The sequence below is a fragment of the Prionailurus bengalensis genome, chromosome C1, assembly GCF_016509475.1.
Source record: "Prionailurus bengalensis isolate Pbe53 chromosome C1, Fcat_Pben_1.1_paternal_pri, whole genome shotgun sequence".
Taxonomy (NCBI): Eukaryota; Metazoa; Chordata; class Mammalia; order Carnivora; family Felidae; genus Prionailurus; species Prionailurus bengalensis.
This window is the reverse complement of record NC_057345.1, coordinates 39,974,594-40,002,436: the sequence shown is the minus strand read 5'-3', so window position 1 is coordinate 40,002,436 and position 27,843 is coordinate 39,974,594. Positions and strand designations below refer to the sequence as shown.

At 38.7% G+C, this 27,843-nt stretch overlaps 1 protein-coding gene across 2 annotated transcripts in view; it reads left to right on the top strand.

Annotated features, from left to right (window-relative positions):
• The first annotated feature begins 8,339 nt into the window (after positions 1 to 8,339).
• AGBL4 (AGBL carboxypeptidase 4) overlaps positions 8,340 to 27,843 on the top strand; it is a 1,479,620-nt gene continuing 1,460,116 nt past the window's right edge. For both annotated transcript variants that reach the window (XM_043574931.1, XM_043574930.1), the window contains exon 1: positions 8,340 to 8,555. In XM_043574931.1, coding sequence (XP_043430866.1) covers positions 8,522 to 8,555 — 34 coding nt within the window. In that variant the 5' untranslated portion in view covers positions 8,340 to 8,521. The remainder of the gene's footprint in view (positions 8,556 to 27,843) is intronic.

Genomic DNA, 27,843 nt, shown 5'->3' with positions numbered 1-27,843 from the left:
GCTGAGAATGCAAACTGGTGAGCCACTCTGGAAAACAGTATGGAGGTTACTCAAAAAGCTAATAATAGAACTACCCTATGATCCAGCCATTAAACTACTAGGTATTTACCCAAAAGATACAAAAACACTGATTTGAAGGGATACGTGCACCCTGATGTTTATAGCAGCATTATAAACAATAGCCAAATTATGGAAAGAGTCCAAATATCCATCTACTGATGAATGGATAAAGAAGATGTAGGAGCGCCTGGGTGGCACATTTGGTTGAGCGTCTGACTTCAACTCAGGTCATGATCTCACGGTTGGTGGGTTGGTGCCCTTTGTCAGCCTCTGTGCTGACACCTTTGCAGATTCTGTGTCTCCCTCTCTCTCTGCCCCTCCCCTGCTTGTGCTTGTGTCTCTTTTCAAAAATAAATAAATAAACGTTAAAAGAAAGAGCCTTTGCTTAAAAAAAATAAAGATGTAATATATATATAATGGAATATTACTCAACCACAAAAAAGATTGAAGTCTTGCCATTTGCAGTGACATGGATGGAGCTAGAGAGTATTATGCTAAGTGAAATATGTCAGTCAGAGAAAAACAAGTACTATATGATTTTACTCATATGTGGAATTTAAGAAATAAAACAGATGAACATAGGGGAAAAAAGAGAGTGACAAAGCAAAAAACAGACTCTTAACTATAAAGAACAAACTGAGGGTTACTGGAGGGGAGGTAGGTTGGGGAGTAGGTTAAGGAGGGCATTTGTGATGAGCACTGGGTATTGTATGTAAGTGATGAATCACTGAATTCTATACCTGAAACTAATATTACACTGTATGCTTAACCAACTGGAATTTTAATAAAAATTTGGGAAAAAAAAGTCAGTATTATCTGACTTTTTGGATCGTTTTTCTTATTGTGTATGAGTCCCAAAAATTAAATAAAGAGGCATAGACTTTGAGTTGTCCCTCAATATTTGTTTTGTTCCTCCTCTTCATTAGAGAACCCCAAGTTTTAGAGAACTCTGGGTCAGAATTAGTTTCATGAGCATGTGACCTGTGCGGTCACCCAGGATGCAGTGCTCAGCGTGTCCCAAGATTAGTTTAATGTTTTGCTGTTGCCATCTTGAAATTCTTAATACTTCTATAACAAGGGGCCCCACATTTTCCTTTTGTACTGGGCCCTGTCAATTGTGTAGCTAATCTTGATCTGGGCACACAACTGTCCATGATAGAGACTCATTTCTCATTCTTTATTCAGCTAGGAGTGTTTCTGTTTGCAAATTCTGCTCAATGGGATGTAAGTAAAATTGTATGTGCAGCTCCTGGAACGTGCTCTTAAAAAGACATTCTTGGGGCGCCTGGGTGGCGCAGTCGGTTAAGCGTCCGACTTCAGCCAGGTCACGATCTCGCGGTCTGGGAGTTCGAGCCCCGCGTCAGGCTCTGGGCTGATGGCTCAGAGCCTGGAGCCAGTTTCCGATTCTGTGTCTCCCTCTCTCTCTGCCCCTCCCCCGTTCATGCTCTGTCTCTCTCTGTCCCAAAAATAAATAAACGTTGAAAAAAAAAAATTAAAAAAAAAAAAGACATTCTTCCTTCTTGCCGGCAGAAAGTCTTCTTCTTTTTTTTTATTTATTTATTTATTTTTTTTTTTGAGAGAGAGTGAGAGAATGAGCAGGAGAGGGGCAGAGGGAGAGGGAGAGAGAGAAGCGGTGGTGGGGGGAGCTAGAGACAGAGGAAATAGACAAAACTAAGAGCTCTGAATAGATCAATAAAAAGATATCTAGTAATATCAATCAAGAAAAAAATTGAAATAACAAAATTCATAATAAAAAATAAAAATATAGTCACAAGAGAGATTTTAAAATAAAAAATATGATAACTTAAAACATAAATGAAATTCATATATTTCTGAAAAATATAAAATGCCAAAATTGGCTGAAGAAAATACAAAATAACAGCCATTGAAGAATTTGAAATGGTATATAAAAATGTTCCTCCCCAAATTCTCTAGGCTCAGATGGTCCATTTTATTTTCTAACATAGACATAAACATTTTAAATAAATAGTTGACTGAATCCAACAATGCATTACAAAAGCAAACTAAGATCAAGTAGTATTTATCCCAGCAATGCAAAGATGTTTTAAAACTAGAGTATCTATCAATTTGTTTAACCACATTAAAGGAGAAATATGATTATCATAGTGGATGCAAACAAAGTTTTTGTTTTAAAATTTAATACCTCTTTGTAATTTAAAAACTCTTTGTAAACTATGTTTACATAGTCTTAGACTTTATGTCGAAGTTTACATTTAATGGAAAAAATTTAGATGCAGTATTTTAATATCATGAAAATACAAGAATCCCAACTATAAACTACTTTTTAACACAATACTAGAGGCTCTGGCTAAGGCAATAATAAAGGAAAAATAAATATATTAAATAATGGGAAGGGAAAAGACAACTGCTATTTTGCTATTGATCGTTCTTATAGGTTAATATAAATCTGAAAGTCAAGAAACTATTAGACATAATATGAGCATTCACAGAATTTTACAATTATAGCATTAACTTACAGAATCAATAGCATTTGTCTACATGAGCAAAGCACATAGAAAACAATTATAGTACCTGAGATACCACTTGTAATACTATAAAAACTATGAAATGTCTAAGAAATGCATTTTATTTATTTATTTATTTATTTATTTATTTATTTATTTATTTTACAGGGAAGGATAATACATCCGTTTATTTTTATTTTTTTTTAGTTATGAAATTTATTTTCAAATTGGTTTCCATACAACACCCAGTGCTCATCCCAAAAGGTGCCCTCCTCAATAGCCATCACCCACCCTCCGCTCCCTCCCACCCCCCATCAACCCTCAGTTTGTTCTCAGTTTTTAAGAGTCTCTTATAAGAAGTGCATTTTAAATAGTGTTGTCAGGGAAGACTTCTCCAATAATGTAACATTTGAGATGAGATCTGAACGAAATGAGAGTCAGTCAGGCAGATATTCTGAAAAAAGAGCATTCTGGGCCAAGGAAACTGCAAGGACAAATGACTTCACACCTTTGAATTTTCTCTTTCTTTCAACATCAGAATATTTTCCTTTCTGTAAAGTTTAGTCACGTTTTAACATTTAAATAGTTTATCCAGGTTAAGAAGAAATCCTCAAATAATTCTTTTATAGCCTTGGCACAGAGTAGTTGTTTCCTTAAACAAAACTTAGAAGATAAGAAAAGAATGATAACATTTCTAGAAAGACAAAACAGCAACAAACAGTAGAAATGCAAATGACAGGTTGAATTCAAAAATATTTTCATCTCTCTTCTTCCCACCCTATAGTTCATTTAGCTGACCCCCCTCATCCTTAATACTCAGCTCCAGGGTCATTTCCTCCAGAATACCTTCCATGATATCCACCAAGGGCATCCCTCTTTGATGCTTCTACACTTTTCTGAGCATACTTGTATCACTGCTCTTACTACATTGTTTGGAAATTGTAAATTGGATTTGTGTGTGTTCATCTTTTCTTTCCAATTAGTTTGTAAACATCAAAAGCATGGGATTTTTGATATGAAATTACTTGAGAGAACATAGCACCATTCCAGTCTTCCCTGGGGCTACTGCTATCTGACTGTGTGACTTAAACTCTCTGAATCTCAATTTCATCTTCTGTACAGGATGATATTAATACTAATTTTACAGTGTTACTTTGAGATTTAAATGAGTTGGCACATGTGAGAAATGTGATTATAATTTGAATATTTCTCTTTCCATACTGTATCTAACTCAGTGACAGGCACATGGAAGGCATCATTTTAATAAATGTTTACAGAGGGAGTGAGTGAATCCTATAGGGAATATTTTTTTAGAAGGAAGTCACCCTGGCTGTATGGTGGGTGGGTAGTGGCTGTCTGTGGAGATAAGAAACCCCAGGAAATCCCTAGGGAAGGCAGACTTCCTGGGTACACTCTGAATGATAGCATGGGAAAAACAGCTCCCAGGAGTCCATGAGGGGGGCATTTCTACCCCACTCCTCATGCTGTGCTATATATACCAGAAAGAAGTCTCTGAGGACTTCAGCAGGTGTGAAGCTTCCTGCCCAGCTTCCTGAGGAGGAGCTGACATACAGGAGAACTGAAACTGGTCTTTTTTTTTTTTTAAGTTTATTTATTTATTTTGAGAGAGAGAGAGAGTGAGAGAGAGAGAAAGAGAGAGAGAGAGAGAGAGAGAGAGAGAGAGAGAGAGAGAATCCCAAGCAGGCTCCATGCTGTCAGCATGGAGCCTGACCTGGTGCTTGATCTCTTGAAATGTGAGATCATGCATGACCTGAGCTGAAATCAAGAGTTAGACACTTAACCAACTGAAACACCCAGGTACCCTGAACCTGGTCTTTTTAAGTCCTGAATTTTCCCAGGCATTTTCTTTCTTCTGCCCGGTTGTAATTTGTCTTTCAATGCTGTGGGACAAAACTTTCTGCATGTTGTATATATATGCTGTCCAATATAGGGTGGCTACTGAGCACTTAAAATGTGGCTAGTCTGACTAAATAACTGATATTTAAATTTACTTAAAATTTAAATTGAACAGGGCACGTGTATGTTGTACATAAAAGGGTCTCATCAAATGGTAATTTGAAATGTCAACAAACACATTTGTATAGAATTGCACTGTTCAAATCTTTTTTTTCCTGGCTCAAATCTATACTCTACACAGCAACCAGAGGAGCTGACCAGGTGTCTGACCTGCTTAAGTATTCCTCAGTGGGTTTTTTATCACTGTCAGGATCAAGTCCCCCCATATATGAGTTCTCCAGAATCTGTCCTTACCTATTGATGCAGCCACTCCTGCCTTGCTATCCATCCCAGACACACTGTCCTTTGCTTTGCCCATGCTATTCCTGTTGCCCCAGCTACCCTTTCCCCTTGTACCACTGTTTTCTTTGCCCAGCTTATTCCTACTTGCCCTTGAAGAGTTAAATCAGACACTCTCCTCCAGGAAGTTTCCCCTAAATATCCCTTAGCCTATCACCTCTACCCCAGGATGGGTTGTGTGCTTCCCTCTGGGCTCCCACAGCCTCCCATGCTTTCTTCTATCAGAACACTGATCATGCTGGGTTATAATTATGGATTAAATCTCCTTTCCCTTTTGGGTTGTGAGCTTCTAGAAACCACAGACAGTGCTATATTTATTTCTTTATTTTCTGTGTGAAAAGTAATAAAAGGAAAGCTCATTTAGAAAGGAGTCAGGAGGTGGGCAGAGGGAGCTCTCAAGTCCAGCACTCCTGGTCACTTGCAGACCCACTTCCGTGAGGAACAATGAGAAACAGTCACAACACAGTCAATGAAAAACAGTCACGACATACTCAATGAAAAGCCAGTATACTTTAGACTCCTAGTTTACTCCAGTGGACTTTATAACAGCCTTTCTAACTTTCCCCCTTTTCTCTATGAGAGAGTGTATCTCTCGTTTGCTGGGGGCCTTGCCTATGGTTTTGCCACAGTTTGCTTGTCTCAGACTGCAATTCTCTATTCCCAGATAAATGTGTTTTTATTGGTAAAACAGCTGGCAGTTTTGTTTTTTCAGAAAAATTTTTAATGTTTACTTGTGTGTGTGTGTGTGAGAGAGAGAGAGAAAGAGAGAGAGAGAGCGAGCAAGCATGAACAGGGGAGGGGCAGGGAGAGGGAGACACAGAATCTGAGGCAGGATCCAGGCTCTGAGCTGTCAGCACAGAGCTCGACACTACTTGAGGCTTGAGATCATGGCCAGAGCTGAAGTCAGAGGCTTAACCGATTGAGCCCCCCAGGCGCCTCTGGCAGTTTTATTTTTTAAGGTTAACACTAGCATCTGCACAAGACCTGGCTCAGAAATGGAATCAAGGTATGTTAATGTCAATTGTTCTAAAACATGCCAGGTTCTTTATTTACCATAATTATACTTATAAAATGCATTTTAACCTGTCTCATTATTTGTGACTTAGAGCACTCTTTGTGGTAGGCAGCACTGTTGTTTGGGTTTGTTGGGAAAGGAAACTGAGACTCAACGCCTCTTTAAGTGATTTGTCCAAGGGTTTGAGTAGAACCTGGGTCCTCAAACTCCTTTTTTCTATCTTCATACTTAATGAAGCTCATTTGTCCTCTTCAGCCCTCAGTGACCCTTCCCACACTGAAATTCCTACAGCCCTCACAGCCTTTACCAGTGATGTGTGAAAGCTTGTGTGTTTTCATCTTGATAGTTGTATTGACATGGCTTGTGAATTTTTAAATTTTTTTTTTCAACGTTTATTTATTTTTGGGACAGAGAGAGACAGAGCGTGAACGGGCGAGGGGCACAGAGAGAGGGAGACACAGAATCGGAAACAGGCTCCAGGCTCTGAGCCATCAGCCCAGAGCCCGACGCGGGGCTTGAACTCACGGACCGCGAGATCGTGACCTGGCTGAAGTCGGACGCTTAACCGACTGCGCCACCCAGGCGCCCCGCTTGTGAATTTTTAAACTACTCAAATATGGAGGGATATTTCTGATGAGTATTTTTATGTAACTTTTTGTAGAAGTTCTTGTGGTGCCCAAACCTTATTCCTGATTTCAGTGTATTTCTATGCCTATTGCTAGCTCAAATGCTTTCTGGTCACTCTTGCTTTTCTGCCTCAAGGCTTTCTTTCAAATCCTAGAAGACTGCTTAGCCCTGGGCAAGCATAACCAGGAAATGTTAAAGAGTTCAAGCTGGGGTATTGAGATAACCCTCAAATAATGGAGATGGAAATTAAGAGGTAAATGACCCAGTCTCTTTGTTCTTTGGTGGTGCAATGCTGAAGCACCTTCTACATGGTTTTCAGAGGGTCTCCAGTGAGCTTAAGCCCAGTTGTCTACTAAAGCAATCAGCTCAATATCACACATTTTTCTTGGCTTTTCCGCTTTCCCCTCTTTCATTCTCTCCCCCTCACATCTGTTTCTGGAGCTTACTTCCCAAAAAAATTACCAGCACCCAAATCCTGGCCTCAGACTCTGCTTTTGGGGAACCCAACTAAAGACGCTACTTACCTATACAGGAGTTTCTTTACAGATAATGTTTTGCCCTATGAGTTTTGTGCTCTAGCATACTGGACTTCTTATAGTTTCACTGCTGTTCCCTATGCCCTGCTTTGCTCATGCTGCTCTCTCTGCTTGGCACAGTCTTCCTTACTTTGCCCGGCTGACAATTATTCATTCTTCAAGACTCACTCCTCTTTAGGATTTTCATTGTTTTACTCCTGCCACCTCCTAATTTAGAGTTATCTCTGTGATTCTGTAGCACTTCAAACACTAGTAAACCTCTACGAAAGCCATTTTTTCTCTCTTTTTGTTTCTCTGACTACATCCTTTTGTTAAGAATAGGTATTGAGTGTCCACTATCTGGTGGGCTAACATCCTAGAATAAGTTGAAGTCCAGGCTGGAGGTGGTGTCTCTAGGAGGTATGTAAAACCATTATCTCTTCCTTTCTCTGTGAGACTTTTGAAGAGAAGGGGTCTAGAATGGTTGTTAAAAAATTAAGTGTTCAATAAAACTGGTAGGATGTGCCAGAGTGAACTTAGGATTCATTTTTCATTTCACAAATATTTACTTTTACTGAGCACTTACCTTGTGTCAAGCACTATACTGTGTTATGGAGTATAGCTAGATGAAAAGACGGACCCCTGGCATCAGGGAGCTCACCCTACCCTTAAGTGAGGAAGATAGAAGTAAATAATGCATAAAGCATTGTCAGCGTTAGCCCAGGTATACACGGCGGAGTGGGAGGACAAAGCAGCTCAGAAAAGGGTAATGTTTAGCTTGGTCTTAGAAGATAGTGGTGATTCACCACGGAGAGATGGGAAAAGGCATCCTAAGTATACTGAGAAATACAGCAGCAAAAGTCTAGGGTTAGGGGCTGGTGCGGTTGTAGAGGGGCAAGGAGCCCGACCTCTTTGGGCCTCTTCGAGTTTGGTGTGGGTGGGCACAGAATTATTGATTCTCGGTGCATTTCAGTTGAAGACATAAGTTACCCAGCACCTCGACCAGGGCCAGGCACGCCAGGAGGAGATGCGTTGGGAAATCAAGAAATCTGTGTCTCAAGTCCCAAACTGAGCTTCAAACACAGAAAAGCCAGTCCATCCACGTCTGTGGTCAGCAGAAAGAACCCCTCAACGGCAGAAGAGCGCCATCCCAGGCGACCGGGTCCTGGCTCCCCAGAGGCGGCTGAGCATGCTCAGTTGCCAGAACGCGGTGGCTCAGTGGGAAACCGAGAAGCGCCGCGGACTCCCAGCCCCGCCGGCGCCTCGACCGGAGAGGGCTGGAGCCACGGGGGCGGGGCCTCGGACGCACGCTCCCTCCCTCCCAGCCCGCCTTCCCGCCCCCCCCGCCACGCGCCGGTCGCCGGCACGCGGGCCGCCCGTTGCCCTAGCAACCGTCGTGCCGCGTCTTCCTGAGGGAGCTCTGTCAGCCCGAGGATCCGGTCGCCCGCTCCCCACTGCCCCGCGATTTTCGCGTGGGCTTAGAGGCGGAGGGACAACAAAAAATGGCGGAGCGGAGCCAGACGGCGCCTGAGGCAGGTCTGTGGGGGCGGTCGTTCTGGGGGAAGCGCTGAAGCAGCACGGCGGTCCTGGGTCTGAGGGGAGAGGGGACTTGGGCATGGCCCTACTCTTGAGGAGGCACCCCTGTGTGTTTCCGCGGTGGGGCTGTGACCTCGGGGTCAGGGGTCAAGGGAGGTGCACACCGCTCTGAATGGCGGGCAGGGACCTCGGAGTCCCGGAGGAGGCGCAGGAATGTATGCGAGAGTGTGCACACTCCTGAGTGAGCATGGGCCCAGAAGGGGCTGGGGCTCCAGGGAAGATATAGGACTCCAATCCTGAGGGGCGCGTGTGATGGGGCTGATCATGGGAGTAGGGCTGAGTCATGGACGGGGGTACATAGTCTTGTGGGAACATGGGAGGGCTCCCTAAACGGGCATGGTTTGATGGAGTCTCTTATTCTGAGGAGGCAGGTATATGGGAGAGGAGTGTTACTGTAATATCAGGCAGTGCCATGGAAAGGGGGTATACACTGAATATTTGTGTTTGGGGGAAGTACAGTGCCTTAGGGTCACCCCTGGCCATTGAGAAAGTATACAAATCCTTTCGTAGGTTCTGATAAAGACAAGAGGCTTGCGGGGGCACTTAGAGCCCCAGTCTTTCAGAACCTTACCAAAGAATGCTGGAGCCTGAGTTTGAGTATATGTGCGATCAGTGATCTTGAAGGTCATTTAGAATCACAAAGGTGTGCATGTCCATATATTTGTGGGGAGAAGATAGTCTTTAAGTTGCAGGAGACTGCTGGGAAGGGGAGACCCAGGTGTCTATCCCTGAGGGGACCCCAGTTGTGGGTTTGACTGGTCTTGGAGAGTAGTGACCTAAGTGTCTCACACGGTCATAGGAAAGAGCAAGGGTTTTCAGTCTTGTGTGTATGGGAAGGAGTTTGCACCTGAAAGGGGCTGGGGACCGAAGAACTGAGGCTTTAAGACAAGTGATACCTGTGTGTGTAGTAAAGCAGTGGCTTTAGGGATAAGTGTGGTGGTGAGTGATGGAAGTGGTATACAAATCTTGTATATGTGTCCTGATTAGGTATTTTGGTTTCAAGAGTGACCCACTTAAATTATCCAGCCCTTGGCACTGGGGAAGGGTATGGATCGTGGTTATACTAAGACCTTGTAGTAACTGAACTGGAAGCTGAATGAAGCCATTGAGAGTGAATGGTTCAAGAGACTATTCTCTCTCAAGACCTGCATGGTTTCTCTTTGCTTCGTCCATCAAGTAGTTCCTCTATTCTTTTTACAGTTTAAGTTTCCTTGTGACTTGAACATGCTCATTCCTTTATTCATTCATCTGCTCAACAAATATTTATTGAGTGCCAACTATATGTTAGATACCAACTTAGGCACTGGAAACTCTCTGCTTGTGATTCTCTTACCTTGTTCTTTTTTTTTTTTCCTTCCCTGCCCCCTCACCCCCCCCCCGATTTACTAGCTTTACATATATTATATAGTCTACATATTACTTTTATTAGTTATTGCCTGTTTTCTTCCACTAGAATGTAGGCTCCATGAAGGCAAAGGTTTTGTTATGTTTAACAATCCCACATGTCTAGAGCCATACATGGTGTATAGTAGGTTATTCTTAAATATTTGTTGAATAAATAACTGAATGATCTGATAAAGTCTAGTGGTTCAAGAAACTTTCTCTGAGGAAGTGATATTTTTAGATGAGATACAGTAAGGATTGATTAAGCAAAGAGAAGGACAAGGAGTGGTCCAGGCAGAGGGAGACAATGCGCAAAGATCCTAAGGTAGCAGGAAACATAATATATTGTGTTTAAGGAACTGAAAAAAGACAAATATGGCTGCATATAGGGCAATAGGAGGGGGAAAGAAGCTGAAACAGATCTTGCAGTTCTTGAATACTATGATATGTATTTTCACCAAATAGTAGGAAGCCACTGAGGGCTCTTAAGTAGGAGCATGACATGATTATAATCATGAAAAATATAACTGGCTACAGTATGGGAAGTACAGAAGATACAAGAATGGGTATAGGTAGACCTGTTAGAAGGTAGCAGTGGAGATGGAGAGAAGGAATTGAGAAATATTTAAGAGGTAAAATTAATAGGATTTAGTGAAAGATGGGGATGAAGGAAAAGGAGGTATCAGGTCATGCTTCTAATTTTCTAATTCGTGAATCTGGATAGTTGGTGGTGCCATTATGGAGATAAGGAACACTGGAAGGGGTCTTGGCTGTGTTTGAGAGGGAAGATCATGAGTTTGGTTTTGGACATATGGAGTTGGAGTTATCTTTTATTTTTGAGCCATCCAGAGAAGTGAGAGATTGACAAGGCAGTTGAATGTGTAAGAAAAGTCAGAGCTAACATGAAAGATAATTAGTGAAATCAAAAGTGTGGATAAAATTGCATAGAGGGGACAGTGGGGTGAGGGGAGTAGAGGCTTGGGATTACGTGTTGAATAGCTGCAATATTTCAGTGCTTTCCAAAGAGAATGAGGAGAATGGTCTTGAACAGATCAAATGCTGCCAAATGATATATAAATGAAGACTGAAAAACTAGATTTAGCAACAGATTTAGCATTGTTGATAACATTAATGAGAGAAAATTGATGAAGATAGGAGCTAAACCATTTAAGTTCTGAATTACTATTAATGGGCTTAGTCTTTATTTCTTAATTCAGATTCCCAAGAGAGAGAAACTAATTGGAATACATCATATTTTCACCAGATCATGTCATAGATTTCAAGCCAGTGTAGGATTGATTGTTTTTGGATTAGGTGTCCAGCTATTGCTGACTGGAGTCACCTGGTTCAAAACATGTCCATCTGATGATTTTTCATCTCAGTAGCAATAGCTAACATTTCTAGAGTGTTTATTATGTGCCAGATACTGTGCTAAGAGCTTTATATATTTTAATCTATGTCAGCATCATAACCACTTTCTAAGGTATTAACTCTACTGTTTGAAGAAATTTTGGCACAGAGAAGTTAAGCATCTTGCTCAAGATCTGCAAATAAGTGTAAGTCTTTAGGTGTTTGGGGCTTTTTTTTTAAGTTTATTTTGAGAGAGAGAGCACACATGTGGAGAAGGAACAGAGAGGGAGAGAGAGGGAGAGAGAGAGAGGGAGGGAGAGAGAAAGAGAGAGAGAGAGAATCCCAAGCAGGCTCCACACCACCAGTGTGGATCCCTATGTGGGGCATGAACCCAAGAACCAGGGGACCATGACCTGAACCAAAGTCAGATGCTTAACCAACTGAGCCAACCAGGCACCCCTGTTTGGGGATTATTTTAACATTATACAGATTCATTATTTGGCTTTCTCTTTGTATTGCAATATTCTACATAGTGAAGCAATAATAGCCATGATGAAAATTCCTGCCCTACAAGAAATGTTATTCTAAGGTAAGCATATGTTAGCAAGGTGACATGGAAAGAACTGGAATTCAGATCTTTGTTTAAAGTCTGTTTCTGTAATCTATTAGATGAGGACCATGGACTCAAATTTTCTGATCTAAAGTTCCCTCATCATAAAATGGGGATGATATTTGCAGGATAGTTGTGAATTCTAGAGATAATATATCTGAAGTGCACAATAAATGAAATTTTCTTAGTTCCCCAGAAGCTTGAATGTAAAAAATTAAGCAAGATTTAAACACACAGTGATGAATTTAAGACATTCTTTTTTTCCTCCATTTTTTTCCCATTGGTGTAATTTATTTACCGTTAGAAGAAAGACAGACACCAAGTTTAGGCGAATGTGGAATTGTTATTTGTACTAAAATGACATGGAATAGGTCTCTATATGAGGTGGATTTTGAGGGATTTCTTGGAGTGAAGGGATAAGTTTTTTTCCAAGCATACAGATAGCTCTGTTAGAAGGTCAGATTTGCAAAAGGAAGTTTCTTTAAAATATTGTATTGTATTGTATGTATGTATGTATGTATGTTTATTCTTGAGAGGAGAGAGAGAGAGGAAAAGAACAAGCGGGGAAGGGGCAGAGAAAGAGGGGGACAGAGGATCTGAAGCAGGCTCTGTACTGATAACAGACTGCCAGATGTGGGGCTTGAACTCACAAACCATGAGACCGTGACCTGAGCTGAAGTCAGAAGCTTAACTGACTGAGCCACCCTGGTGTCCCTAAAACATTGTACTTTAAAATGAGGACAAGAATGTTTGAATTTTTCTTCTTTTCCAACAATTTGACTATTAACAATAATAAAAAAGAAACCATGTGGGAGTATTAGGCTAGATTGCACTTGCTTCAATTTCTCAGATTCTTCTTCCTTTCCAACTATCATAAAAGAAAGCTTTGTGTGAATTACCTGGTATAATTTTTTTCCTGTATTGCCAAGTGTGTTACTTTTGTGGAAGCCCATACCGACCAGAAATTTTAGAATGATGCAGTCTGTTAAAAACGGCCTGTACTTTGGGGTGCCTGGGTGACTCAGTTGGTTAAGCATATGACTCTTGGTTTTGGATCAGGTCATGATCTCATGGTTTTGTGAGTTCAAGCCCCCATCTGGCTCTGTCCTGGCAGCATGTAGCCTGCTTGGGATTCTCTCTCTCTCTCTCTCTCTCTCTCTCTCTCTCTCTGTCTCTCTCTGCCCCTCCCCTGCTCATTCTGCCTCTCTCTCTCTCTCTCACTCTCTCTCTCTCTCCCTCCCTCCCTCTCTCTCTCTCTCTCTCAAAAATGGCCTGTACCTTGATCAATTTGTGAAATAAATGAATATTTTTTAAAAAAGTAATTTTATGGTACCTGAAATCATCTATAGACAGAATCTTGAAATTTTAAAAAGCCTTAGAAATGAGAATAGTGTTTTCCATCTTTTGTTAGTACTTGGGCAAAATAGTTAAGTCTGTTTGCAAATTGGGGACAGTAACACCCACTTTTCAGGTGAGACTTAGAGACAGATTTGGAAAGTGCATAATGTGTTATACCCTACCCTCAAAGAAATGGTAGGTTATTTAGTATCTGCCTGTGTGTGTGTGTGTGTGTGTGTGTGTGTGTGCACGCGCGCGCATGCGCATGGGTGTGTGTCTTTTCCTAAAGCTTACTAGTAAAATTGTCTTTTAAAGAAGAGGAAATCTAGGGGCGCCTGGGTGGCTCAGTCGGTTAAGCGGCCGACTTCGGCTCAGGTCATGATCTCGCGGTCCATGAGTTCGAGCCCCGCGTCGGGCTCTGTGCTGACAGCTCAGAGCCTGGAGCCTGTTTCAGATCCTGTGTCTCCCTCTTTCTCTGACCCTCCCCTGTTCATGCTCTCTCTCTGTCTCAAAAATAAATAAATGTTAAAAAAAAATTAAAAAAAAGAAGAGGAAATCTAGATCTATAGTCCCTTATTTGGAGCTTTGGATGCAAATATATTTCAGAATTCAGATATTTTTTGGATTATGGAAAAGTAATATAGCATATGTACTGTTAATTATATAACATCCCCATGGGTATGGGAGAGTACCTTGTAATCAAACACATTAATATCACATTCACACTAAATGAATAAATTATAAATAGCTTCATGTCAATTTAGGTTAAATTTTGTTGACAAATTATTTTTGGCACCAAATTTATGGAAAAAATTGCCATTTTTAGAGATTTATGGATTTTGAAATTGTGGAAAAGGGAATGTGGATTTACATAGTTTTATCCCTTTTTAGAAATATTTTTAAAGCTTTGAATTATTTTTTGTCACCTGTATATTTTTCTGTAACATCAGCAAGTATATAGCTTTATTAAAGATCCTAAAAGTATAGTATTGGGATGGAAAACACATTTGGTTTCCGTGATGCTTATTTCTTCTAAGAAACTGATAATGTTGGAGATCTCTTGATGTTGCATTTGGCTGTAGTTTCAGTATCATTGCGCAATGTCACTTTCAATTAGAGATACTAGAAACCTATATGCATTAAGAAGGACAGAAGGATGTCTATATTTTGCATACGTATTTTTAATAGTCACAGCTTTGTCTTTGAGTCAAAGAATAGTACGATCGTAATTGAGTTTCAGAATGTTTTTATTAATTGTTAAATTTCAGCACTGGAGTAGGTGTTAATTTTACTATTAAGAAAAATTTTCATCCTTAGCTGGAATTGATTTTTCTGATTATAAAACATTATTCTAAGTGTGAAAGTTTGCAATAATTCATTGATGTTATTCACCATATGGGAATATGATAATTTTTACTTTTTATATTTCACATTTATTTAATGGGACTCCTAAAATAAATTTTTTTTCAAACTCTAAAGAAAATAGTTTTTATTTGTCATATGTATTTGAGAACTATTGATTGCGAACATTTGAGTCTCTAACCAGGCTTTCAAAATAATGTATTTGCATGTCAACTGAAGGAAAACAAAAAAAGCAAACACAGAAAACTCCTAGAATTTAATATACGATTAAAAACCTTTATATGGGATTGGAAATTCCTAAATAAAGAACTTTCAACAATGTTATGGAAAAAAAAATCTCTGAGTTTTGGTGGAAGAAATGGGAAAAAAACAATCTGCCATCATTTATAGTTTGCTGCATTTTATCAGGAGTTTTAGAAGTCACTAATTATAGTATATTAATCTCTGTGTCATAGAGTTGTGGAAGAAATCACTATGTTGTGGACTGTGTTATTCATTTTTAGAATTATTCTTATAAAAATATATATTTAATACCTACTGTATGTCAGGCATTGTGGCAAACTTTGGAAATTCAGTGATGTATTTATACATAGTCCCTGCCTTCAAGGAGCTCCCATAATAGTAGAAGAAGAATAGAGCTAGAAAATTAGCATCCGGGCAATGGTAGAAGTTGTACACAGAATTCTGAGTCTAGATAATAGTTCTCTGACAGCTTGGAGATGGTGGTAGGAGTAGTTTAGTAACGCTTCTTGGAGGAAGAACACATGAATTGAGTCTTGGATGACAAGAAGGAATTAGCCCAGTGAACGTTGTAGGCAGAGGGACTGGGAGTAGAGAGGAGGAAAGGAGGGCAGAGAGCAACATATGCCCAGGAAAGTTATGTGGTGGGAGAATGAAACTCATTCAGAATATTGCTGGTATTGCTCATCTATTAACAGAGCTAAAGACTGTATTTCTTTTTATTTTTTTATTTTTTGCTTCTATTGGCCCTTAAACATTTCTGGTGTGATAGATACCTCTTGATATGTTATGAAAAGATAATGAATTCTTTCTCATGAAAATGCGTGCCGTGTGCAGACACATGAAAATTTGAAAATAATTTCAATAGATAATGTCCATCCCAGAAACCCAGGTTAAGAAATCTTCTATTTGTTAGTAATAGAGGATTACATTTCAGTTAGTAATAGAGGTTGCAGTTAAGAATCTGAAATCTTCAAAGTAGGAATACTTTGGTGAAAGGGGTTGATTTAATGACATCTGTGCTAGGCAAAGCAAATGCTGGTTCCTAAATTATTTGGTCATCAGTTTATCTCATATTTTTAGCTCCTTATACTTTACTTCCTCATTTTGCCTCACAGTAGACCTGAAGAAAGACTCCAAGGTTACATAGATGTATTCATGACAGAGTAAGTGATTAGTTCAGGCTTATGTGGCTAGAGAGCAGGTCTGATTCCAAAGCCAAGATTCTTTCCATTTTTGCTCTCCTATGTAGAAAAAACATGTATAAGATTAGAGCTTACAGTGAGGGAAGTGTTAGTTTTTACCTTTATGGAATGTTAGAGGTTAGGTGACTTAACCAGGGTCCCACAACCAGCAAGAAGAGGAGCCAGAACTATAACTTAAATTTCCTGATTTCCATTCAGCAAATAAGAATATACTGCCCTAAAATGAAGAGAGATAAATAACCAGGTATTGTAGTAATGGGCTTTAAAACAAAGTTAGTTATTTCAGTAAGCCAATCTTTGGCATTTGCAGAGTACCTCCTTTGGTTTAGGCACTTTATGTATATCTTGTTTAATTCTCCCAAAATTCCTGCAAGGGGGTATATTTATCTCAGTTTTATATATGAGAAAATTGGGGTTCAGAAATACTAAGTGGTGAAGCTGAGGTTCTACAACCCATAAGTAGTAGAACTGGAACTGCAATCCAAGTCTGTCTGGCTCTGTGTCGATACTTAAATTTTCTTTTGTTATTGAGTTATTGAGGAAGAGGTAATGCATATCTCAATTTTCAGACAAATGTATGAAACAAAAGTGCACATTTATTTCTAATTACTGTAGAAATATGGGGTTAATGAGGTTTCTCATCTTGGGCATCTCTATGCACTCATTGAGTAAATTAGTGTTGAAGAGTAGGGACTAAAATAGCAATTAGTATATGCTTGCTACCTAGTAGGCATTCAATAAATATTTGTAGACCAAATGAGTGGAAACATTTTTTTATCCATAAATTTTAGGTTTAAATATTAGAACTTAGGCTATTGGAAGTTGAGGATGTTAACACAAATGAAGGCGAAAATGAAGAAACTTGACATTTTACAAACAAGATGTCCTAGTTGAATAGGGCTTAAACACAGTTGATATATTGTGGATGGAACAAGCTCATTAAAACCTCATTTGGGAAATTTCTGGGGAAAGTGACAGAGTAGGAGGATCTTAAGCTTACCTTGTCCCATTGATACAAGTAGACAACATGCACATGGGTGTAAATAACCCAGAAAACAACCTGAAGTCTGACAGAACAGACTCCTTGGAGCTAAGTGTAGAGAAGAGGCCATATCAAAGAAGATAGGAAAGGCAGAGTCGTGATTGGGAGCTAAATGGATCTACAGGAGGAAAGAAGGGAAGGATGCTACAGGTGCAGAGAGGAGAAAGAAACAGATTCTCATATCATATCTCTGGGGTGGAGAACCTACATGAGGAAGATGAATCCCCATAACATTTGGCTTTGAAAACCAGAGAGGCCGAATTCATGAGTTCTTACAATCAGTGGGGCTTAACACCTTGAACTTTAAAAATCAGTGGGCTCAGCTTTGGGAGAGCTAGGAGAGCTAGAGGAAACTGAATCCCTGCCCTTAAAATATATAAAAATAAACAGCTCCTTACAGATACAGCATAGAAGCAGCATTTTGAAAAAAATGCCTAGGGTATATAGGAGAGAGATTTGTTTAATAATCTCAGAGTGTGTGCTGAGGGGGCAGGGATTCCTGGGAGACTTCTCCAGGAACAAAGGAGATGGTGGGTGCCATTTCTATCTCTGTCTCCCAGACTAGACACAGGGACCCTTCAGGAACCAGCATGGCACCATCACTCACTACCTAACTTGCTAATGGCATGCCCTGCCTGAGTTCTCCTGTGGTCACGCCTCCTCAAGGCAGGCCTTGGTTTCAGGTCTTCTCCCATAGAAGACCCGTGCAAACATTGCAAACACCATGTATACCACCACCTCCAACCTTGCCTTGGTCCCTGGTAGATGGAGGTCCCCTCTCACAGTGGACTGTGGTACAGACCTTGCTAGCACAGGGTGCCCCACTGTTGTGTTCTCCTGCAGGCCTGCTCCCTCCAATACACTCTTGGCTGGAGCCCATCCAGAATGGTGCCACAAGCCTGGCAGTGTGCAAGAGCCTTGACAGTGACTCTTTCCCTGGGGAGAGGAGAAGATAACCACACACACCAATCTGACTGTGGCCCCGGCAGTGGGCTGGGGACAGATGTTTGGTCTGAGTGCAGATCCTACCCATCAATGAAAGGTCCTCAGGGGACAACACAGGGAAAGTGACCTATAGTTTGGTTCTATTACATCTCTGGCAAATGCCTGGTCTGATTCAACTCAAGCCTAAGATGGCCCCAGATTGGCTCACTAACACAAGGACCAAACACTGCTTACAAAAGTCAAAGAAAGCCATGCAGATGACTGGACTGAAGGCAAATGCAGCTCAGCCACAATAGCCGGGCACATGCAGTAGACATAGGAGACAACCTTGAGCACCAGATTCTAGTGAACAGGGGATATTGGATTTCAGGGCACTGTAATGCCTTTCATAAGGCCAGTACTTTCAAGAACAGGAGACATAACTTAACTTTTCTAACACATAGAAACAGACATAGAGAGTTAGACAAAATGAAGAGACAGAACAATGTGTCCCAAATGAAAGAATAGGACAAAATCACAGCAAGGGACCTAAACCAAATGGAGATAAGTAATATGCCTGATATAGAATTTAAACTAATGGTCATAAAGATACTACTGGATTTGAGAAGAGTGGAGGAGTTAAGTGAGACCCTTAACAAAGAGATAGAAAACATAGAAAAAAACCAATTAGAGATGCAGGGCTCAATAACCGAAATTAACAGTAACACTAGATGGAGTAAATAGTAGACTAGAGAAGGCAGAAGAATGGGTCAGCAACCTGGATGACAGGGTTTTGGAAAGCAGCAGTCAAGCTCAACAAGAGAGAGAAAAAAATAACAAAAATGAAAATAGACTCCAGAAACTCAGTAATACCATCAAGTGTAATTAATACGTGCATTATAGGGATTCCAAAAAGAGAAGAGAGAAATGGGGAAGAACATTTATTTGAAGAAATAATAACTGAAAAAGTCCCAAATCTGGGTAAGGAAACAGAAATTCAGATCCAGGAGGCACGGAGGGCTACCAACAAAATCAGCCCAAGGATGTCCATGTTGAGACACATAGTAATTAAAACAGGAAAAAGTATTGATAAATAGAGAATTTTAAAAGCATTAAGAGAAAAGAAAAGTGTTACATACAAGAAAATCCCATAAGGCTATCAGCTGATTTTTTGGCAGAAACTTTGCAGGCCAGGAGGGAGTGGCATGACATTGCAAGTGCTAAAAGAAAAAACCTGTAACCAAGAATACTCTCTCCATCAAGGTTATAATTCTCAATAGGAGAGATAAAGAGTTTCCTAGACAAACAAAACTTAAAAGAAATTCATCACCACTAAACCAGCTCTACAAAAAAAAGTTAAAGAGGACTCTTTGAGTGGAAAGGAAAGAAAGACCAGGGTAAGCAAAGGAAAGGAATGGAAAGTAGGAGTAAGAAAAGTAGGAAGCTCAAAGGCAGTAAAAATAAGTTTAGCTATAAAAATCAGTCAAGGGATTCACAAAATAAAAAGATGTAAAGTATCTGACACCATATACCTAAAACATGAGGGGGAAAGGAGTAAAGAATGTGTTCAAATGTAAGCGACTATCAACTTAATGTAGATTGCTATATGCAGAAGATGTCATATGCAAATATAATGGTAACCACAAATCAAAGTCCAGTAATAGATACGCAAAGCATGAAGAGAAAGGAATCCAAGTGTATCACTAAAGAAAACCACCAAACCATAGGATGAAAGAACAAGAGAACAAAGAAACAGAGAACTACAAACACAAATGCAGAACAAATAACAAAGTGGTAATAAGTTACATACCTATCTATAATTCCTTTGAATGTAAATGGACTAAATGCTCCAGTCAAAAGCCATAGGGTGATGAAATGGAGAAAAAAGCAAGACCCATCATGTGTTGCCCATAAGAGACTCACTTTAGATCTAAAGACACATGTAGATTGAAAGTGAAGGAATGGAGAAGCATTTATCATACAAATGGAAGTGAAAACAAAGCTGAGGTACCAATACTTATATCAGAGCAAAGACTGTAACGAGACAAAGAAGGACACTACATAATCATAAAGGGAACAATCTAAGAAGAAGATAGAACAATTGTAAATACGTATGCACCCATTATGGAAGCACACAAATACATAAGACAGCTAATAACAAACATAAAAGAAGTAATAAATAGTAATACAATAATAGTAGGGACTTTCATACACCACTTACATCAATGAATAGATCATCCAAACAGAATCAAAAAGGAAACAGTGGCTTTGAATGACACATTGGACCAGATGGATCTAACAGATATATTCAGAACATGCCATCCAAAAACAGCAGATACACATTCTTTTCATGTGCACACGGAACATTCTCCAGAATAGATCACATATTAGTCCACAAAACAAGTCTCAACAAATTCAAAAAGATTGAAATCATACAGTGCATCTTTTCTGACCACAACCCCGTGAATCTAGAAATCAATCACAAGAAAAAAGTCTGGAAAGAACACAAATACATGGAGGTTAAATAGCATGCTGCTAAACAATAAATTGGTCAACCAAGAAATCCAAGAAGAAACAAAAAAATACATGGAGACAAATGAAAACACAGTACTCCAAAATCTTTGGAATGCAGCAAAAGTGGTTCTAAGGGAATTTTATAGCAATACAGTCCTACCCCAAGAAACAGGAAAAATCGCAAATAAACAACCTAACCTTACACATGAGCATCTAGAAGAAGACCAAACAAAACCCAAATCCAGCAGAAGGAATAAATGATATAGAAACTAAAAAACAGAACATCAATGAAACCAGAAACTGCTTTTTGAAAAGAACAAAATTGATAAGCCTTTAGCTGGACTCATCCCCCCTCCCTGAAAAATGAGGACTCAATAAACAAAACAGGAGGGGCGTCTGGGTGACTCAGTTGGTTAAGTGCTAGACTTTGGCACAGGTTGTGACCTTGCACTTAGTGAGTTTGAGTCCTGCATTGGGCTCTGTGTGGACAACTCAGAGCCTGGAGCCTGTTTCAGATTCTTTCTCCCTCTCACTCGGCCCCTCCCCAGCTCACTCTCTCTCTCAAAAATAAATAAAACATTAAATTAAAAAATAAAACAGGAAATGAAAGAGAAATAACAACTGACACCACAGAAATACAGATTATAAGAGAATACTGTGAAAAACTATATGCCAACAAGTTGGGCAACCTAGAAGAAATGGATAAAATCCCAGAAATGTATAACCTCCCCAAACTGAATCAGGAAGAAATAGAAAATTTGAACAGACTGATTACTAGCTATAAAATGGAATCAGTAATCAAAAAACTCCCAACAAACAGAAGTCCAGGACCAGTAGCCTTCACAGGCGAATTTTACCAAACATTTAAAGAAGAGTTAATACCTATTCTTCTCAAACTATTCCGAGAAATACAAGAGGAGGGAAATCTTCCAAATTCATTCTGTGAGGCCAGCATTACTCTGATACCAAAACCAGAAAAAGACAGTACAAAAAAAGAGAACTAGAGGCCAGTATCTCTTATGAACATAGATACAAAAATCCTGAACAAAATATTAGCAAATTGAATCCAACAATATATTAAAAACTCATTCACCATGATCAAGTGGCATTTATTCCTGGGATGCAAGGGTGTTTCATTATTCACAAATCAATCAATGTGATACATCACATCAATAAGAGAAAGGATAAAAACCATATGATCATTTCAGTAGATGTAGAAAAAGCATTGACAAAGTATAACATTCATTTATGATAAAAAACCTCAACAAAGTAGGTTTTGAGGGAATATAACTCAATATAATAAAGGCCTTATATGAAAAACTCAGTTAACATCATACTCAGTGGGGAAAATCGGAGAGCTTTCCTCCTAAGGTCAGGAACAAGACAAGGATATATACTCTCACCATTTTTATTCAACATAGTGCTGGAAGTCCCACACTCAGCAGTCAGACAAGAGAGAGAAATAAAAGTCATCCAAATTGTTAAGGAGGAAGTAAAACTTGCACTGTTTGCAGATGACATGATACTGTATATAGAAAACCCTAACGACTCCACCAAAAAACTATGAGAACTGACAAATAGATTCAGAAAGGTCACAGGATAGAAAATCAATGTACAGAAATCTGTTGCATTCCTATACACTAAGCAGGAAGAGAAATTAAGAAAGAAATCCTGGGGCGCCTGGGCGGCTCAGTCGGTTGAGTGTCCGACTTCAGTTCAGGTCATGATCTCACCGCTCATGAGTTCAAACCCTGCGTGGGGCTCTGTGCTGACAGCTCAGAACCTGCAGTCTGCTTCAGATTCTCTGTCTCCCTCTCTCTCTGCCCCTCTCCTGCTCATGCTGTCTCTCTCCTTCAAGATAAATAAACATAAAAAAAAGAGAAAGAAATCCCTTTTACATTTGCACTAAAAATAATAAAATACTTAAGAGTAAACAAAAGAGGGGAAAGACCTATGCTCTGAAAAATATAGAACATTGATGAAAGAATTTGAAGATGACACAAATGGAAAGATATTCCATGCTCATGGATTGGAAGACCAAATATTGTTAAAATGTCTATACTACCCAAGGCAATTTATAGATTTAATGCAATCTCTATGAAAAGACTAACAGCATTATTCACAGAACTAGAACCAACAATCCAAAATTTGTGTGGAACCACATAAGACTCTGAATAGCCAAAGCAGTCTTGAAAAAGGAAAATTGGATGTGTCACAGTCTCCAATATTAAGGTATAGTAGTACAAAGCTATAGTAATCAAAACAGTTGTGGTACTGGCACAAAAATATATACATGGATCAATGGAGCAGAATAAAAAGCCCAGATATAAACCCATGATTGTATCGTCAATTAATTTTTGACAGAGTGACAAGAATATGCAATGGGAAAAAGTCTCTTCAACACATGCTGTTTGGAAAACTTGACAGCAACATGCAAAACAATGAATCTGGACCACTTTCTCACACCATACACAAAATAAACAATATGGATTAAAGTCATAAATGTGAGACATGAAACCATAGAAATCCTAGAAGAGAACACTAGCAGTACTTTCTCTGACATCAACCATAGCAACATCTTTCTAGATATGCCTCCTCAGGTAAAGGAAGCAAAAGCAAAAATAAATTATTGGGACTACATCAAAATAAAAAGCTTCTGAACAGACACAAAACTAAAAGACAACTTACTGAATAGGGGAAGATATTTGCATTGTCATTTATATGTCCTATGTAATAAAAGTTTAGTATCCAAAATACATAACTGATACAACTCAACACCAAAAAAACAAACAAAAAAGGGTAGATGTCATAAACAGACACTTTTCCAAAGAAGATGTACAGATGGCCAACAGACATATGAGAAGATGCTCAATATCACTCATCATCAGGGAATGCAAATGAAAACCACAGGAGATAATCACCTCACACCTGTCAGAATGGCTAAAATAAACAAGAAACAACAAGTGATGGCAAGGATGTGGAGATAAAGGAACCATTGTGCACTTTTGGTGGGAATGCAAACTGGTGTAGCTACTGTTTTCCACAATTTTCCTTAAAAAATTAAAAACACAACTATCATATGATTCAGTAATTCCACTACTGGGTACTTACCCACGTAATACAAAAAAAACTAATTTGAAGAGCTATAGTGCCCTTGTGTTTATTGCAGTAAGTTATTTATAATAGCCAAGGTGTGGAAGCAGCAACCCAAGTGTCCGTCAATAGATGAACACATAAAGAGTATGTGCAAAAAATATATATGTGTGTGTATATATGAATATATGTAATATTACTCAGCTATAAAAAAGAATGAAATCTTGCTATTTACAACAACATGGATGGATCTAGAGGATATGTTGCTAAGTGAAATAAGTCAGTCTGGGAAAGACAAATATATGATTTCACTCGTATTTGGTTTTATGAAACAAAACAGTTGAACAAGGAAAAAAAGAAAGCAAAAAACAGACTCTTAACAACACAGAAGAATTTGATGGTTACCAGAGGGGAGGTGGGTAGGGGGATGGGTGAAATAGGTGAAGGGGATTAAGAGTTCACTTACTGTGATGAGCATGGAGTAATGTATAGAGTTGTTGCTTTACTCTATTGTACACCTGAAACTAATATGACACAGTATGTTATCTATACTGGAATTAAAATAAAAGAAAAAACCCTAAAACCTTGGAGGTGTCTGTGTCTTTATGCAACATATGTAGTAAATAGAGTATAGGTTTTGGAATTAACCAGATACTATTTAAAATTTTAACTCTACTCCCTAATTGTAATAGTGTTTCTTAGAGCCTCAGTTTTATTCATCTTTAAAATGGTGATGCTAATCCTTTACTCATTAGAGTTGTGAGGGTATATGTAATAATACCTCTGATAGAGTAGAAATCCTCTTAACCTACTCACTGGATTAATTGATGCTTTCCATTTTCATGAGATATGCAGCTTCATACATGTTCAAAGAGCCTTTCTCATCTACTGGGAAAGTGCAATGTATTGATGGTGCATGAGTCCTGGTGTCATAAATACATTATGAAAAACTTAAAATATATATTTTTTAATGATTATTTATTTATATTGAGGGAGAGGCACAGAGCTTGAGCGGAGGAGGGACAGAGAGACAGACACACAGAATTGGAAGCAGGCTCCAGGCTCCGAGCTGTCAACACAGAGCCTGATGCGGGGCTCGAACCCACAGACCGTGAGATCATGACCTGAGCTGAAGTTGGATGCTCAACTGACTGAGCCACCCAGGCACCCCAAACTTAAAATGATTTTAATTAAAATTGGAAATATCTTTCAGAGTAGTAATACTCTAATTTTTCATCTTAATAATGTCATTATCAGTGTACCACCACAGGAATAGTAATGCTTATGAGAAATGCCGGTTTAATTTTTGCAGCTTGATAAAAATTGTAAATGTTTTGAATTTTCTTTAAAATGTTTTTAAGTTTTTATTTATTTATTTTGAGGGAGAGAGAGCATGTGCATGCGCACACACACGTAAGCTGGGACTGAGAGGGAGAGAGAGAATCCCAAGCAGGCTTACGCTGTCAGCACAGAGCCCAACTCAGACAATTCTTTTTAGTGGGGTCTTTGTCTGGTTTTGGAATCAAGGTAATGCTGGCCTCATAGAAGGAGTTTGGAACTTTTACTTCCATTTCTATTTTTTGGAACAGCTTCCAAAGAATAGGTATTAAGTCTTTTTTAAATGTTTGGTAGAATTCCCCTGGAAAGCCATCCAGCCCTGGACTCTTGTTTATTGGGAGATTTTTTGATTACTGATTCAATTTCTTTACTGGTTAGGGTCTGTTCAGATTTTGTATTTCTTCCTGTTTCAGTTTTGGTAGTTTATGTGTTTCTAGGAATTTGTCCATTTCTTTCAGATTGCCCAATTTGTTGGCATATAATTGCTCATAATATTCTCTTATTATTGTTTTTATTTATGCAGTGTTCGTTGTGATCTCTTTCATTTATGATTTTATTTATTTAGGTCCTTTCCTTTTTCTTTTTCATCAACTGACTAGGCGTTTATCAATTTTGTTAATTCTTTCAAAGAACCAGCTTCTGGTTTCATTGACCCATTCTGTTTTTTTGTTTTTTTTTTTTTTTTTACTTCAATATCATTGATTTCTGCTCTAATCTTTATTATTTCCCTTCTTCTGATGGTTTTGGGCTTTATTTGCTGTTCTTTTTTCCATCTCCTTTAGGTGTAAGGTTAGGTTGTATATTTGAGACATTTCTTCCTTCTTTAGGAAGGCCTGGATTGCTATATACTTTCCTTTTATGACCACCTTTGCTGCATCCCAGAGGTTTTGGACTGTTCTGTTTTCATTTCCATTGGCTTCCATGTACTTTTTAATTTCCTCTTTGATTTCTTCATTAACCCATTTGTTCTTTAGTAGGGTTCTTTAATCTCCAAGTACTCTTGGTCTTTCCAAGTTTTTTCTTGAGGTTGATTTCAAGTTTTGTAGCATTATGGCCTGAAAATATGCATGGTATGATATAGATCTTTTTGTACTCGTTGAAGGCTGATTTATGACCCAGTATGTGAAACAAATTATGGAAAAAGCCCAAATGTCCCGTCGACTGATACATGGATAAAGAAGATGTGGTGTATATGTATATATATATATATATATATATATATATATATATGTATATATATATATATACACACACACAATATTACTTGGTGATCAAAAAGAATGAAATCTTGCCATTTGTAATAATGTGGATGGAACTAGAATGTATTATGCTAAGTGAAATAAATCCGTCAGAGAAAGATAAATATCACATGATTTCACTCATATGTGGAATTTAAGAGACAAAACAGATGAACATTTCACTCATATGTGGAATTTAAGAGACAAAACAGGTGAACATAGGGGAAGAGAAGCAAAAATAAGATAAAAACAGAGAGGGAGGAAAGCCATAAGAGACTCTTACAGAGAACAACCTGAGGGTTGCTGGAAGTGTGTTGGTTGGGGACATGGGCTAAATGGGTGATGGGCATTAAGGAGGGCACTTGTTGGGATGAGCACTGGGTGTTATATGTAAGTGATGAATAACTAAATTCTACTCCTGAAACCATTATAACACTATATGTTACCAACTTGGATTTAAATAAAACTTAAAAAAAAAAAAGAGTTGGACATGTAACCAACTGAGCCACCCAGGTGCCCCGTGAATTTTCTTATAAAAGACTTGAAAGGGCTCATCTAATTTTAGGTTTATCAGTATTATGGAGCCTTTGACTTAAAGATCAGCATCACCTGGGGCACCTGGTGGTTCAGTCCATTGAGCATACAACTCTTGATTGCAGCTCGGGTCATGATCCCAGGGTTATGAGATGAGCCCCACTTTGGGCTCCACACTGAGCATGAATCATGCTTTGAATTCTCTCACTCTTACTCTGCCCCTCTTACCTGCTTGCACTCTTTCTCTCTCTTTCTAAAATAAAAATTAAAAAAAAAAAAGATCAGCATCACTCATTTTATGGAACTGGATGAAGAATAAAATGATTAAATAAAGGAGTTGGATAATTTTTATTCTTTTCCCTGAGGAGCCTACATCTTTTATTTCAATTTAATATAAATTATATGTAGGCAAAGATTCAACTTTATGAAAGCAACTTTTCCATATATTCTGAGGAGGGAATTATGATATTTTTATTAATTCCTAGAAGTTGATTTAATAAGGTCCTAAGAGAGAGGAATTTTCTTTCCTTTGTATCAGCATTTACTAGAGTTGGGACTAGTTTTAAGTCGTGTCGTATTGATCATATCTTTTTTTTACCATGAGGAGATTTTTACATTGTGAGTAGATTAGTATTAGTATTTTTTAATTTATTGAATTTCTTCAATTAAGGAACTCCATAGATAATTGAAATATTTTATATATTTTTAATTGAAATCTGGTATGAAAGTGGTATATTTTAAGACAATGGGTGCTGTAACTAATTAGTGAACTAGATTATCCTAGGGGTCAAATTGTTTTTGGTGAGGGAGTGGAGGGAGAAACTTTGCTTTGTCATTTGTGTATCTTTACATTCCAAGTTGTTTGAAACTGGCAAAAAGTTGTCTTCAATAAAGTTTATATCTAAGTGCAGTGTCACCCTGATGAAAATGAAGTAAGTAAAATTTTCTTCAGATACCTAATTTTAATGCCATTTCTCATTTAGGTTATCAAAAGTTGCCGACCACCCTTGAAAACATACTACACAGTTAAAACTAAGAATGAATTTTCTTGTTATTA